This window comes from Penicillium citrinum (assembly GCF_028827155.1).
Source record: "Penicillium citrinum strain IBT 23319 chromosome Unknown utg000008l:1.0-2707905.0:1.0-2709502.0, whole genome shotgun sequence".
In the NCBI taxonomy this organism is placed as follows: Eukaryota; Fungi; Ascomycota; class Eurotiomycetes; order Eurotiales; family Aspergillaceae; genus Penicillium; species Penicillium citrinum.
Genome location: NW_026622693.1, coordinates 1857202 through 1873297, shown reverse-complemented (window position 1 = coordinate 1873297; position 16096 = coordinate 1857202). Strand labels below are relative to the sequence as shown.

General features: G+C 47.1%; 5 protein-coding genes across 5 annotated transcripts; 3 read left to right on the top strand and 2 right to left on the bottom strand.

The window, feature by feature from the left end:
* Positions 1 to 323: 323 nt before the first annotated feature.
* Positions 324 to 1754, top strand: N7469_009139 (SDR family oxidoreductase; the record flags this gene model as incomplete). Its single annotated transcript, XM_056648057.1, has 5 exons — positions 324 to 424; positions 467 to 779; positions 832 to 1012; positions 1076 to 1335; positions 1431 to 1754. The coding sequence occupies 5 exons, from the start codon at positions 324 to 326 to the stop codon at positions 1752 to 1754; spliced, it is 1179 nt and encodes a 392-aa protein (XP_056497822.1).
* A 112-nt stretch (positions 1755 to 1866) lies between these two features.
* On the bottom strand, positions 1867 to 4391 carry N7469_009138 (fungal specific transcription factor domain-containing protein; the record flags this gene model as incomplete). The annotated part of the gene is made up of 3 exons (XM_056648056.1): positions 1867 to 2826; positions 2888 to 3481; positions 3531 to 4391. 3 exons carry the CDS (start codon positions 4389 to 4391, stop codon positions 1867 to 1869), a joined length of 2415 nt encoding a protein of 804 aa, XP_056497821.1.
* A 2083-nt stretch (positions 4392 to 6474) lies between these two features.
* On the top strand, positions 6475 to 6797 carry N7469_009137 (uncharacterized protein; the record flags this gene model as incomplete). The annotated part of the gene is made up of 2 exons (XM_056648055.1): positions 6475 to 6705; positions 6771 to 6797. 2 exons carry the CDS (start codon positions 6475 to 6477, stop codon positions 6795 to 6797), a joined length of 258 nt encoding a protein of 85 aa, XP_056497820.1.
* Positions 6798 to 7953: 1156 nt separating this feature from the next.
* btgE (putative cell wall glucanase (Scw11)) lies at positions 7954 to 9688 on the bottom strand (the record flags this gene model as incomplete). Its single annotated transcript, XM_056648054.1, has 2 exons — positions 7954 to 8988; positions 9014 to 9688. The coding sequence occupies 2 exons, from the start codon at positions 9686 to 9688 to the stop codon at positions 7954 to 7956; spliced, it is 1710 nt and encodes a 569-aa protein (XP_056497819.1).
* A 4367-nt stretch (positions 9689 to 14055) lies between these two features.
* On the top strand, positions 14056 to 15925 carry N7469_009135 (flavin-containing monooxygenase; the record flags this gene model as incomplete). Its single annotated transcript, XM_056648053.1, is given in 4 exon segments — positions 14056 to 14364; positions 14375 to 14585; positions 14639 to 15738; positions 15794 to 15925. The coding sequence occupies 4 exon segments, from the start codon at positions 14056 to 14058 to the stop codon at positions 15923 to 15925; spliced, it is 1752 nt and encodes a 583-aa protein (XP_056497818.1).
* Positions 15926 to 16096: the final 171 nt, after the last annotated feature.

The window sequence follows — 16096 nt, the reverse complement described above, 5'->3', positions numbered from 1 at the left end:
CCAGAAATGCGCCGAAAACAATTCCGGTCGTTACCCAGACCGCCACTGGAGACATATAGTGAATGATCTTGAATAGGTATTTAATGAAATATCTCGGAATGACTACGGGGGTTCGGAAATGCCTGTTTGTAGTACAAACAGGCATTAGTAGTGCCGATCTCTGTCTCAACTCGCGACCTATTTATTGTTTCTGGCTTCACTTGATTCCAATGTTCACTCAAGGTTGACAACATTTTTTTGTTGAAATCAGATTCAAGAATCTTTTTCATCCACGAAAGCAGGCTGTTCAATATTTTACAAAACATATTCGAATTTTCAACATCATGGGTTACACAAAGGCAAAAGTCGCTTTTGTGACTGGGGCTAATGGCATCAGTGGAAATGCTCTGGTCGAACACTTGATTCGAACTCCCAAGACCGAGTGGTGAGTAGCCGAACACTCTCTTTAATACTGACTCAATACCAGTAAGAAAGCTCATTCGACCAATCGCAGGTCCAAAATTGTGATTTCCTCACGCAGCCCATTAAAGTACTACTGGCAGGATCCTCGTATCCGATTCGTCGCCGTTGACTTTCTGGCCAGCGTCGAGACAATTACAAGCCAGCTGTCTCCGATCTGCTCAGACGTCACTCATGCATTCTTCACGTCTTATGTTCACTCAGATAACTTTGAACGTCTTCGCGACGCCAATGTTCCTCTTTTCAAGAACTTCCTCACATCCATCGATCTTGTTGCGAAAGATACTCTCCAAGGAGTTTGCCTTCAGACTGGAGGAAAGGTAAATCCACTCTGACTCGGCTGTTACATGAGCTGTATTGCTGACTTTCCAGCACTATGGTGTTCACCTTGGACCGGTAAAGCAGCCCTGTGACGAACGTCATCCACGTTACGATGATAAGGGTTTCAACTTCTACTATCCGCAAGAGGACTTCTTATTCGAACTTCAGAAACAGAGAAACTGGACATACAATATCATTCGTCCCAATGGTATCATTGGATTTACTCCTGGTGGTAAGTGTGCGTTGAAAAACCACTCTTTGACCCTCTTTTCTAACATCATATTTTGTGACCTAGTAAATGGCATGTCCCAGGCCCTCACCCTGGCCCTTTATTTCTTAATCTGCCGGGAAACCGGAGAATTTCCTAGATTCCCAGGAAACAAATACTTCTACAACTGTGTGGACGATAGTTCTTACGCTCCGAGTATTGCCGACATGTCCGTCTGGGCTCTTACCACTCCCGAAGCAGCGAACGAAGCTTTCAATCACGCGAACGGAGATACTATTGTTTGGCGTTACTTTTTCGAACGTATCGGCAATTACTTCAACCTCGATGTGAGTGATTATTCTCCTCATTATAATTGCCACAGCACACAAAGATTGCTAGTCTTCATAAAGGAAGCTCATCAAACTAATTGGGCGATGTATAGGTGCCCGAAACTACCGACTTTGCAGCTGCTGGGGAAACAAACAAGCTTGAAAATCAGTTCCTCATGACAGAGTGGGCTAAGGATAAGAAGCCGGTTTGGGAGGCGATTTGCAAGAAATACGGTGGAAACCCCGATGCCTTCAACTGGGGAACCTGGGGATTCTTTGATTGGGGTATTGGCAAGTCATGGCCTACCCTCAGTTCCATTTCAAAGGCACGTAAGATGGGATGGAACCGATACGATGACACATATGACACTTGGGTTGAAACCTATCAGACGTTTGAGAATGCAGGGGTTCTTCCACCAAAGATCCAGCGTCATTAACCTATCAAAAGCTGATACATATTTTATTCAGTTTCGGTAAGTAGGTTGAAGTACTCTCAATGTATTGAAGGTTTTTCAAAATAAAATTGACCGAATACTACGAGAAGATATCTTATATCGGAGTAGACCTAGTACCAAACAGTGACTGGAGCCAATCAGTGTCATTCCCAGTAGACGTATATGGGCGGATCATCTCGGCCTGCTCAGAATCAGGTATTGTCAATCCGGTCGCTGTAGAGAGTACTGGGCTGGCTCGGTCAGAGGCGGTATGCAGTGACTGGCTTGGTATCGAACACTCTTCGGTCAACCCAGCAAAGGGATAGTAAATCTGATTCGGTAGACCGACACCAAAAAATTGCGAAAGACATGGCCAATTCCCGCTGTCTGAGCCCTTTTCGAAGTCGAAATCAGTCATGACCAAATGCTCCATCGTCGAAGAAGAGGAAACCGTGGTGTCCATTGGCAAGCAATAACCCGAGTTCGAATCAACTTGCTCGATATTTCCGGAAGTTTGATCGATATGATCATCATTTCGTACTTTAGACACCGGAGCCGGCTTTGATGAAGAATAAAGATGAGACGTTTGACCGAGTGAAAGATGTTCAGCGTTCTCATTAGATGTAAAGGCCGAGGAGCTGCCAGAGAAAGCAGTCCGAGAATCTAAATGCGACTGAAGGCTTCCACTTGGAGAAGAAATGCAGTCATAGCCTCCTAAAACGAAGGCTGTAATCTGATCAATTCTTGAGATCGCACGGATAATTTGGCCAGAAACCCATGTTTGTGTACAGAATTGTCTCAGTGTCCGCGCTGCCAGGGGCAAAAACGAGAGATCTAACGGTCGTAAGCCTTGTTGCTTAACGACCAACCCAAGAGCAATCATCGCGGAAGTCGCCACGTAGTGGATGAATGGAAACGTATGTTTTGGATATTTGTTGGGAATACGATGAAATTCGAGGATGATGGAACGGCAGAGTTGCATGCACACCATTTCACTGGTGTTGTCATCCGTCTCGAGCGGGTGTGATGCGCGAAGCGAAGATTTGCGAATGAGTAATCGAAGAAAAAGCCATCGCTGTTGGCAAGGGAATAATAATTAGCAAACGACCACTGTGGGGGTAGTCTATGCAACTTACAATACGCATGAGCATCATCTGCTTAATTTGCCACCATTCCATCCAAGCAAATTGCCCATGGAAAATCTCTGTAGACCCAAACAATTCGGTCGGTGAATTTACTTGCGCCATGCTCGATATGAGAAGCTCAAGATATTCAGTTGTTAGTGAAGTTGGATGAGAATTACGACCCATTGCACCATATTGAGCTTCCCATACTTTGCCCACCACACGGGAAAAGCTAACCATGTCGATTATATGACGCACAGGTGTAGTGATATTTCGACTAATCTCTTTTTCGATCTCAGTCTCGAGTTCTTTTCCAGTGCGACGTGTTTTTATGTGGTTGGATAACCAACTATCTACCAATTCGAGTGGTAAAGAAACATCTGTGTTTACATCCTGGATGAGAAAGGGACGGCCTGTGTCGAGCGCCAATCGTCGATCAATGATATAAGTGCACCACCACGCGCGTCTGAACATTTCTGCTTCGAATATGGGCATTCCGTCTGTGACTTCTTTGCGGTGGAGACCGATGAATTGTGAATGGGAGACAATCAATGCCAAAAACTTTTCAGTTTTATTGCTGGCATCTATGCGATATAGATAGATGACCTAGGCACGTCAGCTGGGTTCAAGATGAGAGGGGACACCGTGAACAAACAGCTAATAACATCGATTGAATCGCTTTGGGAGCCAGAGAGAGGTCATCGAAGATTTCAAGTGGCTCGCCTAAAATCTTCATGCTGGCTCGGAATAGACTCCACCCCGAGGAGTGATGACCATTTTCTGTATCTTTGCGGGTAGACTCACTGCATCGACCTATAGCGAGACAAAACAGGACTTGGGAAACGTCTAAGCGATGTCTCATGTCATTGTAATTAGCCTGCGTTGATATACCCAATAATTGATCACAAATCTCTTCATAGGTGTTCCGCAGAGCAGGAAGATGGAGAAATGGATATAGGATGTAGACCTCGTCTATGAAAGTGGAGAGTAACTCATCCCACTGTGTCTTTTCTGGTACGATACCATGAGAATCAAGAATCGACAGAATAGGATCCATGTTCGATATTGCTTCATCACGGTCATCGATAGGAGTTAAAGGCTCACTTGGAGGGGGAGACATGAGGGATGATCGCGCCATTCCCAATTTCTCCAAATGGCTCTCCATTTCATGAAGAACATGAGTGATTGACGGCTCCCCGCTAAATACCTCTGTGCTGGAATATGGTGAGGATTGACTTTTCGAATTGCGATTGCGTCGAGGACGCTTCAAAGAGTGAGAAGTATCGTAGAAAGTGCCTGCGTCACCACTCTCACTTTCAACGTTGATCGATTGCTGATGCGCAAGAATCTCATTTAATTGTCGCTGGATTTTACTCAGGGCCATTGCTATGTCATTTTTGGGCTGCTCGCTTGACAACTGCGACCGAATTAGTTGCGTCATATTCTCCGATGAGGGTGGTTTGGGCTCGATTGCCGCGAACCTGAGAGCGTCTTTCGGTACGAGTGTTGGCGTCATACTTCACGCACTCGAGTCCTTTTGCGATACATCCTTTGCATGGATAGCCTCCATCGCACTATTTAAATTGATCAGATTGCAACCGTCAGTCGCCGGTACCATTGTATGTGATGGTGTCTCAACAGAGTGAAGATTTAACAGCAGCAGCGGAGATAAGGTAGTACCTTTGTCTTTCTCTTCTGACACAAATTGCTGTTGTAGTTGATAAGCCATTGATATATGTTTTAATTTCAAGATCGAGCCCACGAACCATGCTTTGGAAATGTATTTGCCGCGCTTTGGACGCCTTTTTCGAGGTCCTTCATCGGGGGGCCGCTCAGAGGAGCGAGGCGGACTTCTCTGCCTTTTGCGATTTTCCAATCGGTTGATCCCCGGTAAGAGACTAATTGAGCACTCCTCATCCATACTTTTCGCTCGATTTTGAGGCCTGTCTACAAGAGAGTACAGGAGTATCTCGAGGGATTTACGGGCTTCAGATCGCCCGGCTCGAGGTGGAAATCCTAACATGATCTGCCGGGGGCTTGCCGTATGAAGCTAGTTAGGACCTTGGATGTCCCCGCAATCAATGTCTTAATTCCGAGTTGGAATCTGATATTTCCGTCTGTTCCTGGTGTAATCCTCAGATTGAGGTACTTATATGTATGACTTAGAGGAATCAATTGGCTTTTTTTTTTAAGAAAGCCAGCTGTCCAAGTGGGCACTAGGATATTGACAGCAAGATGTTTTCTCATCTCACGAGCATGCACCACGATAGCTAACAGTCAACTGCAACAACCAATTCATATTCTTAAATACCTAATATCCGCCATTGTTTATAAAGCATTGATCCTTGTTTTTCATATTTTATCTGGAACAAGTGCATCGAGAGAGCTGAAGTGATGTCCCAAATACTTCAGTTCGTGTGACCTAAATTGGAATTTGTTCACTGCATGAGATGGCCGAACTGCCATCAATATAGTCTTCACGGGTTTTGACATCTGTAATCTCTCTTATAGTCCTTACCAGTTTGGATCCACCATCCTCAGCACTATCATGGCATCCCATCAGCCACTCTCCAGTTATGTTAGTTAGCCCTAATTTGTGTCGTGTCCCTTTGGCAAATTTGGCAACCTCAACAATTACCTTAACCAGACCACAACACAATCTCCTGAATATTCCAGTCTCACAAATTACAACACTGCTAGATTTACTTATGTATTCGCGTCAAGCAAACAAACAATCCAGTGATACCCCCCGCCCCCCAACGACCCACCGGAATCATCACGACGCATCCGCCAAGAAGGTTGCACCCACCATGACGTGCATCTTCACCCCTCGCAGTCCTCACAGTCCCGCCAAGAATCACAATGCACCATCGCGCGCGTCGTCCTCTTGGCCCGCAGACCCCCTATTCTGGCTTGAACTAAGAATTAGTGGTCACCATACAGGTAGTAGAGGGGCTTGATTCAGGAAATGAGCTCTAAGGAAGTACTCGTAATGAAAAACGAATATTCAGTGCGAGCAGTCAATATGATTTCAGTCACCGTGTAGCAACAGATCAAGTTCTTCATAAATTGTCGAAGAGTGGACTTTACTATAATTATCTCAATCTACACCATCGCCACCCACAATTTACCACATCCGTATAATCGAACAACCGCTCGAGCTCGAAATCAAAGTAGCACGATCTTACCAGCCTGTCATATCAATCAAAACCCACAGAAATCCAGCATTATCGATCCACATCCCAGCCATTGTACTCTGTCTGGTCACTCAGTCCTGATCGCCCCCAGCTTCCCCTGTAGATCATGTTTCGGTTACAGAGGCTGGATCCAAAGGCTCCACGGTGCGTGGCGAGTGACGCGACGGTAAACACAGGTATAAGAGGTTCTCATTATCCTGATCTTCTTGATCCGTTCGATTCTTGCAGTTCATTGCTTTTCTTGTTCATTCTCTCTCTTTGCTCGGTACGTTTTTTCATCAATATTACCTGCGCTTTGTCCTGTCCCACCTATCCCTGAATCAACTCAATTACCCAGAAGAAGAGAAAAAGAAGATGAAATTACTGACGAACAATTTCTGTAGATACCCCTATCCTTCCAATATGCGTGTGTCATTGTTCCTCGTCGGCTTCATCGCAAGCCTTACCTACGCCCTCCCTAAAGCCCAAGAGGCATGCGGCCAGGTAAACCCAACAAAGCTCCTGCCAGAAAGCGTACAAGCAACTAATGACCACCAGGAAGCATCTGCCTGTAACACCGCCGCGAAGGATGGTCAACCTGGTGCCTGCTGTCCCAGCCTGTTGAGCTGTATCCCTTCCTCTGCCAATAGCACAGTAAGTTGAAGTCGACCCACCCTTGCTTCTGATCAAACTCTTTCGAGCACTGCTGATCTATTTAGACTGGTACCTGTGGATATAAGCAGTGATAAATACACTACAAACGAACAAAAGTAGTCTATTTTGATGTGGAGGGTTGATCATTCGAAGCTTGCACATAATTACTGAAATTGCCCTTTCGTGCTTCATGTTCGCTTTGTATCTATTGAATCTTCAAGTTAACGTGTATATAATTACATGATGAAATTAAGCACACTGCAATTCAAAGAATCTCCGAGAACAATTTCGATTAGGTAGTACACTTCACCCGTGAACTAGAGTAAATAGCGAACTGTGTCTACAAGAGTTTCCTGTCTTCTTCATCAATTGTTTTGATTACAACTAGTCTCGCGATTCTATCTCACTGGGAATAGCCTCGAAACTAGGAATCTGCATAGAATAGCAGCAAACTCGTGTTTTGTATATTCAATTTATGGTTGGGTACCTCTTTTAAGTATAGTGTACTGGGGATAACTCGTATATTCGTAAAACATCCCACTCCCTGTAATAAACACTGAATCTTTGTGCAAGGATTCCACAGCATTCCGTCACTCAATTGCTGGCTGGAGTGGTTAGAAAAGAGGTTCAAGAGATAGCTGGCGACATTTCTTTTCACCCTGATGTAAGATAAAAATTATCCACAGTATCCGATCAAGAGCACCGCTAAGCCTTTCAAATACACTTAGTTGTTTGAGATTGAGTACAAATGCTTGACTGGTACCGTTCGTTTCAAGAAATGCATCTCATCTGGTACCAACGGGCCGTTCCGATATCGAGTTTCAGATCAACAATTGCTGTTTAGGGGTAGCTGTTGAATCAAGGATATAAGTAGCAGGGCTACGAAGTAATTCAGGGATTACTGGAGGATGTTTGCCGGGCTGGGGAGTACAACTACAACTACAGAAAAGACGACCGTCATGAAGTGCATCAATAGAATAAAGATATACAGACAATCGCAAATTAGCAGAAACAAAGAAATCAGGCGGATGCGACCAGGATCAGTAGACAACATGAAATAAAAAAAGGTATATCTACCACGTAACGTCCAAGATAGACACGAGAAACCAACAAAGGGCTGACTAGATCCTTCCCCCGTCTACCACTGAAAGACAGCGGTGGACGGAAAAAAGATGAAACTAGCAGCAAAAGAATAAAAAACTCCTGAATCCTCCTGTACAAGATTTTAAATCACAGTCAAGTCATCGTTTAGAAGACATCGGCGCAACCCCAGTGCTGCTCGACACCGAAGTCACCAGGGGCCTTCCAGTCATCGTTGGCGTAGGAGAAGAAGATGGACTTGGAACCGATGGTCTTGGCAATACCCTGGATGGCAGTCTTCTGCTCAGCGGTACCGGGGACAGCGGCACCGTTGGAGGAACCGCCGTTGGGCCAACCAGTCTCCAAGTTCAGGACGTCCTTGCCACAGAGCTTCTCGAGGACCTTGTACTCGGACAGAGCGAACTCACCGGCCTTCTCGGCGGTGGTGTCGGCATTGAAGAAGGGGTGGATGTTGGCACCGACGATGTCGACGGGGCTGCAGAGAGTGGACTTTCCGTACTGCTCCCAGATGTTGATAGGCTCGGTGGTGGTGACCTTTCCGGTGTAACCGGCAGCCTTGAAGGAAGACTTGCAGGAAGAGATGAAGGAAGCCAGCTCGGAAGCGGAGATGTAGCCGGAGGAGACAGCCTCGTTACCGACAACAATCAGCTCGACCATGTCCCACTGAGCCCACTTGGTAATGGCCTGGACCTGCTCCTCAGCACCGGAGGTACCGGAGCTCTCGATGAAGACACCGATGATCAGGTTGAGACCGAGGTCCTTGGCGGCGGAACCGATGTACTCCAGGGAGTTGCAGTCAGTGGAGTAGACACGGACCAGGTTGAAACCCTTCTGCTTGATGACCTTCAGGTTCTTGGTAACCTCGGACTGGGACATGCAGTTACCGGAGGTGGTGTAGGGGGAGAAGGTCATACCGTACTGACCCTGGCCGGTGACACCGGAGCCAGAGCCACCAGTGCTGGAAGGCTGAGCGGAGCTGGTGCTGGAGGTAGCAACAACAACGGAGCTGGTGGTAGGGGCAGCAGTGGTGGTGGGGACGGCGGGAGCAGGGGCAGAGCTGGTGCTAGGGGAAGCGGCCAGAGTGGAGGACTCGCCGTTAGCGTAGGGGCAGTAGAAGGTGGTGTCGGTGCGAGTGACGGTCACAACGCTGGAGGTCTGGGTGTAGGTACCGGGGGTGAAAGTCTGGGGGGGTAGGGTAGACGATCACAGTGCTGGTGGGCACGGAGGTGACGGTACCAGGGACAACGGTGTAGGTACCAGCAGCGGGGCAAGTGTAGGTGGTGTACTCAATGGTGCTGGTGCTGGTGGTGCCGTGGGGCTTGACAGTGGCGTAGGGGCAGGTGATGGTGGTCTCAGTGTCGACAACGGTGGTGACACCACCAACGGTGTGAGTACCGCTGGGAACAGCAGTAGTAGTAGCACCGCAGACGGTAGTGGTGTCAGTGACGGTCAGAGTAGTGGCCGGGATAGTGTAGACACCGGTGGAGGAGAAGCTGGAGACACCGGCAGTGGGCAGGGACACAATGACGGTGGAGGTCTCCGGAGCGGGAGTAGAAGTAGAGGTAGCCTCGACGGAGGGAGTCACAGTCACGGTGGAAGTGTGAGTGCTGGTCGAGTGGATGGTGCTAGTCAGAGTGCTGGTAGACTCGGTGCTGCTGGAGGTTTGAGGGATGGGCACCAGAGTAGGCGAGCCATAGTAGGTGATGACCTTGGTAGTGCAACCGCAAGTCTCCTCAGCGTTCAAAGCAGAAGCAGAGGAAGAGGCAACGTCGAAAGGAGCGGCCTCAGCACGACGGTGGAATGCCTCATGACGGCGGTGCAGAGCACCATCGGCGACAGCAGAGCCGACAAAGGCAGCGGCCGCGAAAAGAGAACCCTTCATGATGAAAATGATAGGGATTTAAGCGGCAAAGAATGAATGCCCGCTGAACGAGTGAAGCGGTGGTCAGTTGGAGAAAGGAACGTGGGTTGGGAAAAGAAGGGAAAGGAGGGAAAGATGGCGAAGTGGGCACGCAAGGCCTTTTTGTCAGAGATCAATTCTTGGAGAAAAGTGGGAAAAGGAAAGGGAGAACTCCATTAAGGGGGGGGGGAAAGAAGAAAAAGAAGTGGAAATAGGAGAGAGACACACACAACAAAGGAGGCTAGTCTTTTCCCCACCGATCGAGTATTACACCGTAAATCGAGGGTGGTACGAGATGTATAAATTTCGGGGTTGGCCCCAGTTGGGTCTAGATGTCCAGGTACGCTGTGAATGTGATTGGTGAATAGAACAGGTGGAGGTACAGCTATACAGCTAGAGTAAACATACTCTATACAAAATATACATACAAATATACCAACGTATACGGAGTACCTTGAGCACGGATAAAAGTGCGAATAGTGTCTCACTGCGCCCCTTGCGACCCCTGACATTGAGCTTGGGCGATATCCGCCAGAACAGCAGTGATGAGTATCATGCAGGTGCCTGATTCGATATTGTCAATAGGAGACATCTTCAAAGTTGTACAGCCTAGCTATCACCTCCCTTCACTGCATATGGAGCAGTGAGTACATTGTGCTGTACGGAGTACATGTGTGATTGATTGTCCTTGGGGTTGAACTTCGACTGTTTCTGAGTTTCTCAAAAACGAAAACTTCAAAACAGGAAATGCCCCTGCGCCATGTGGCCCCGCTAGGCCCGAACAAGAAAGGCGGCAGCCCGGTGGAGTTCTAAATTCAACCACCTCCTCGATCTTATTGGTTAAATCTGCAAGCTTTAATTTCCGCCCTGACGATCCCTGCTAATATTGGGTGTACACAGCCAGTACCGTACACAAACAGTACACACTCCGTACGCAGTCAACACTGCCTCTGCTGGACTCTGCCAGAAGAATCAATTCTCGAAGTACGGAGTTTACACATGCAAGAACGGAATCCAGAGCCACTCCATACTTCAATGTTTGGCTATGTCATCGATACCCCTCTCATCACCACAACCATGGTACGGAGTATACAGGATGGAGTACAGTCCTTCAAGAAGTAGATATTCACATAGATAATACTCTTCCACTCTATAGTTAGCTACAACTACAATGCAACTTCAATAATCCCTCACTCCGCCCCTCCTGACTCGTCAGCCCTGCCGATCGTTTTGAGATATCTGGCTCAGCGGCTAAATAGAAGATACACGGACTTCTCTATAAACAGCATGGAATTTTGCTCTCTTAAGTACCAATAATCATGGACTTAAGAAAACACTTCCTTTGATACTGTCAAGTCCAGTCTTGGCCTTGAAACTACAATACATATACATACTCCACTCCTATACTAAGAAAAATACTCACTTCTCGCCATCCGCACTTTCCGATCGTCCAAGCGGCCCCAACGACGGTCCGAAGTTGCTGATCTCAATGTGTGGTCTAGACTACTCTGTAGAGGTTGTGTGGCACCGGCCACTGCGACTGAGTACTCTCCATCGTTGCCACTTTCCGTCTGGAGTACGCAGAACTCTTATGGTCAATTTCATCTTCACCATCAAATTTCCATTAACACGACTCCGTACTGTTCATGAAGAACCCCGTCGCCGAGTTTCCAAGACCAGGCTGCTATATTTTTAACCTGGGGGGCCATCGCCACGGCCAATGGTAGAATAAATTCAGTTACTAGCTTCGGATGACTCGTTGCCGACATGGAAATTAATGTCTTGCCGGGAAACCAGTCAAAATCCTCTCTGTCTGGCCCTCCAGTTCGTCAGGGGTAGTCCGGCCGGCACTGTTTACTTTTCTTACTCAATTTCCAGTACGAAAGCACAATCGGGGTCTACCAGCTGTTAACCCCCTAAAGTCACAGTACAAACAGAGTAAGGGTCTCCTGTATGGAGTCCATCTCCATCTGAGACATACAGTACACACCGACCAATTCGCTAAGATCCGAATACATATCCACGGAGTTGTACATACATAGTAGGTGTATGTAAAAATCATCTCCACAAACCCCATCAACCCTTCAATCACCCGGTCTCGACCACGAGACTACTCATGCCAAGCAAGATAGTCGATCTGGGCAGCGTGGTAGGTCGGGATTGGTACAATACTTTTAGGTCAATGCTTGGCGAGACCCTGTTTCTGAGGTTATTCAGGGGAGATGAACCGCTAGCCTGGTCGGCCTGGTCAGCATTTAACGCCCTACCTGCTATCCGTACTGGACGGCGTATTTTGTACTTTGCACTGTGTATTAATCTCAGCAGTCACCGTAAATTAGCCATCACAACGCTGTTTCTCTCCACCTGCATGTTAACCGCTGAGCTGAACGGCGCCAACAAATTGCAGTGGGGCAGGTTCCTGCGTGTCTGAAGCGGGCCTCATTTCCACAGACCCAAATCACCACCTTACTTTTTGAGATTATATGTACGGAGTATCTGCAGGTGTGTGATGCCAGCGAAGCAGCCTCCACGCCCTTTCTTCGTACTCTTCACTTCGTAGTCACTTGATCACGTTCAAGCTGGGCCATCAAGTTGTTGAGTACCTTGGGCACTGTCGCCATGTGTTGTGATATCCCGACTAGAGTACAGTACCTATCCACACCACCATCCCTAGATGGACCAGCCAACGGATCTGGTCTTCATCACTTGATCTGCAGATCACTGGATGTGGATTCCTGTACAGATTTTTTTTTCTTCTCGTGAGGGCTCAGGGTTTGGTGGTGGCGAATGTCAGCCCGATCGCCCACCAACGGTCGCTAGATGGCTGTCAGCGAGCCTTGGCGTGGTGGATCTGCGAAAATTCCGTATTGTCCATTAAATGAGGAATTTATGTAGATTTGAGGGCTACTCAGTTACCAAGTAGGTATTTGGTATTGGTAGGAATCAATCTTTGTACCCCCATTTCTTTCTCAGTAGATATTTCAATTTGGAAACATGGAAGCTTACAATTTCGAGCGTGGAACCGGTTCCAACGTTGTAGGAAATTGTGTTGGGGTAAAGGCGTGAATATATATTTGTTGATGCGGATGAGATATCCAACAAAGTATTATTATGGTAAGTATCATTTGAGTACTTGTAGTCAAGGCGATCCGTAGTGCCCGGAGCCACGACACTGCAACTTGCAGCGTTTGAAACGCTCTGAATATACTAGTACTACTGTACTAGCTAGTAGTATATACGCAGATTGCTTGGAAGCAATCTTCTGAAGGTTCAGACCACACATTCGCGTGGTCTTTCTCAATCGTCTTCAGCATTTCATCGCTATTGTAGCAACTGACTCTGAATTTGAGCACCTTCACGAGATGATTTATACCTATAGGTATAGACCATCCAAATCCGTGTTGCATGAGCATCTCACAGCCGTACTGAGAATGTTTCCAAACATGAGTCGTGTGGATGGTCGAACGGATGTGTTGATTCTTACTCAGAGACAAAACACCTAACTTACAAAAGTTTTTTTTCCATATCTAAAGATAATGATAAAAATGCCCGGTAGATCCGGTCAAATCTCCGCGAGTCTTTTCAATGCCGATTCTCACAAGATGAAGAACGAGCACATGGACGCTGCTGGTGGTATCGAATATGGGGTTGCCTGCATGTCAGGCATCCTCTGGCATTTGCTACGGGTATTCGCTCTGGATGACATTTTCTGATTCTGACTCCAAGTGGACCGGAAGTTCCGGCGCGGCGTATAGCTAGCTCAAGGCCAATTTACACAGCCTTGTCAGCACTTGTACCTGAAAAGGCTAGTCGGGCGATTTATGCGAGGTGTTGGGGGCCCGATTCCAGTAGTTGCCATGTGTTTCAGGCAGACATCCACAATTTGAAGAGGAAATTGTATAATCTTGCTCTTAGCTTAGTCCATATTCTTTGAAAAACAGGGAAAGAAATACTGAATGATTGCTCCGGTTTATCTAAAATTTCTGCTCTTCATTCAACAACGAGATCTCCCAGAGCAAATAGGATGTGACTGACGGTGCTACCTCATTCTTGTCTTTCAAGGCTCAGCCTTGCGCGGGGATTTTCCAAGTCAAGACACTTGGAGATCAGACCTTCCTTTCAAGCTTCTCTAGCGAAGCTGAGCTCTGTCGGTTGGCCAAGTGGGGTTTAGTTGATTATCATTCGATGCACGTTCAGCTTACGAAGACTCAATGAAGTCACAGCGAGCAACACATGAGATATAAAGATCACTCGCCGATGGGCATTGCAAAATATAAAAGACCTTTCATATTCAACCCAATCAAACTCTTCCTTTTGTATAGTCTTTGAGACCTCAGCAGCCTCCTATCATGTCTGGCGAATTTCCCCCTGTGGCTGCTCTTCCGCAGCTCACCCTACACCCATCCGTCAACCCAGAAGAGATTAAACCAGCGGAGATTATCAACGGCTGGCTTCAATCATTCGTGGAAAGCTTAGAGAAAGGTGATATTTCTGGTCATTTCCTCGATAAAGAGTCTTGGTGGAGAGATTTTATCACCTTCTCCTGGGACATTGTGTGTCATAATGGGACCGAGGCGATATCCAACTATCTTATCGCCTCGAAAGTTGAATTTTCCGACCCCAAGGCGGACCAGATAGGCGCTCTACAGCCACAGCTAGTGGATTTAGGGGGGATTAAGATTCATTCAATCTGGATTTAGCTTCAAGACTAAATTTGGCACCGGTAAAGGCGTTCTCCGACTGGCGAGCGTTGGGCCAGATCAATGGAAAGCATGGACGGTATTCACTGTCCTTGAGAAATTACACGAGAAAGCAGATGAGCAATCGAGCGCTCTCAATCATGGGGCCGATGATCCGCAAGTCCTCATTGTGGGAGCTGGTAACTCGAACACCTAATTGGATGGTTGAATGGAAGCACTAACTAAGTATTAGGGCAATCTGGACTTGGAATCGCTGCACACCTACAGCATTTAGGTATAAGCTATCTACTCGTTGAAAAGGCTTCTCAACCCGGGGAAGCATGGCGCGACAGATACAATACCATCAAACTACACACACCTTTATACGCAGATCACTACCCCTTTCTGAAATACCCGAGCAACTGGCCCCTTTATCTTGACCAGGAACATATAACGAAATGGATGGAACACTATCAGCATATATTGGGACTGAAAGTTCGTTATGATACGCTTGTGGACAATGTTGTGTTCAATGAATCCGCTGAGCAGTACTCAGTTGAGCTGCGAGGCAAGCATGGAGTGGAAACTATTTACCCTCGGCATGTTGTGCTAGCCACCGGTATCTTGAGCAATATCCCAGTGTCTCCCCAATTCCCAGGCCAAGATTTGTTCAAGGGTGAGGTTCGCCACACCTCAGAATTCAGAACAGCGGCTTCAATCCCGGATGTGCAAAACAAAAGGATCACGATCATTGGAGCTGGAACCAGTGCGCATGACGTGGCGCAGGATCTCGTCAATCATGGAGCGAAGCATGTTACTATGGTGCAGCGAGGTCGTATCTTCGTGACATCTCTTAATTCACTGGAAAATATCCAAACGGCGCATTGGAATAGCCCAGGAGTAAGTACCGATGATGCTGATCTTCTAGGAAACTCATTTCCAATTCCGGTAACTCGTACACTGAGCATTGGGGCATCCCAGATGATGTCTGTAAATGATAAAGACTTGTTGGATGGATTGGAAAAGGCCGGAATGGCTTTGAAAAAGGGAGATGAAGGAGACAGTCTGCTTGATCATCAGCTCATTAAGGCAGGCCATTTTTACATAGACCAAGGTGCATCCCCAATGATCGTCGACGGCCGAATCAAGATCAAGAGATGTGAAAAGGGTGTCCAGGAATTCTATGAAGATGGAATAGTTCTAGCGGATGGAACAAAGATCGAATCCGACATTGTCATATTAGCCACTGGCTTTGAGCGCTGTACCAAGACAATTGAGGGGATTATGGGAGAGGAGTTTATGAGCAAAGTCGGGGAAATTTGTGGCCTTGATGAAAATCAAGAGCGTATTGGAGTAAGTTGGCGCCAATGAGGGCCTCCTGCTTAACCAATACTGATATACCTTCTAGACGTGGAGACCAAGCGGCATGCCGGGATTTTGGTTCATGACAGGCAGCTTCATGTGGGCGAGACAATTTGCGCCTGTTCTTGCATTACAAATTGCTGCCATCGAGAGAGGATTGAATAGCTACAAGGCGTGAGAAAGTCTGCGCTGCTATATTCCTGAATTACGACGATACTGCATGTTGATGAGAAAACAAATCGATGTCTGAGAGTAGTTTGTCGTGATCGTCTTGGTCTACGATCGTCGGAGTCCTTGCGAGTTGACGTATCCGTAGAATTGACGTATCCGTAGAATTGACGTATCCGTA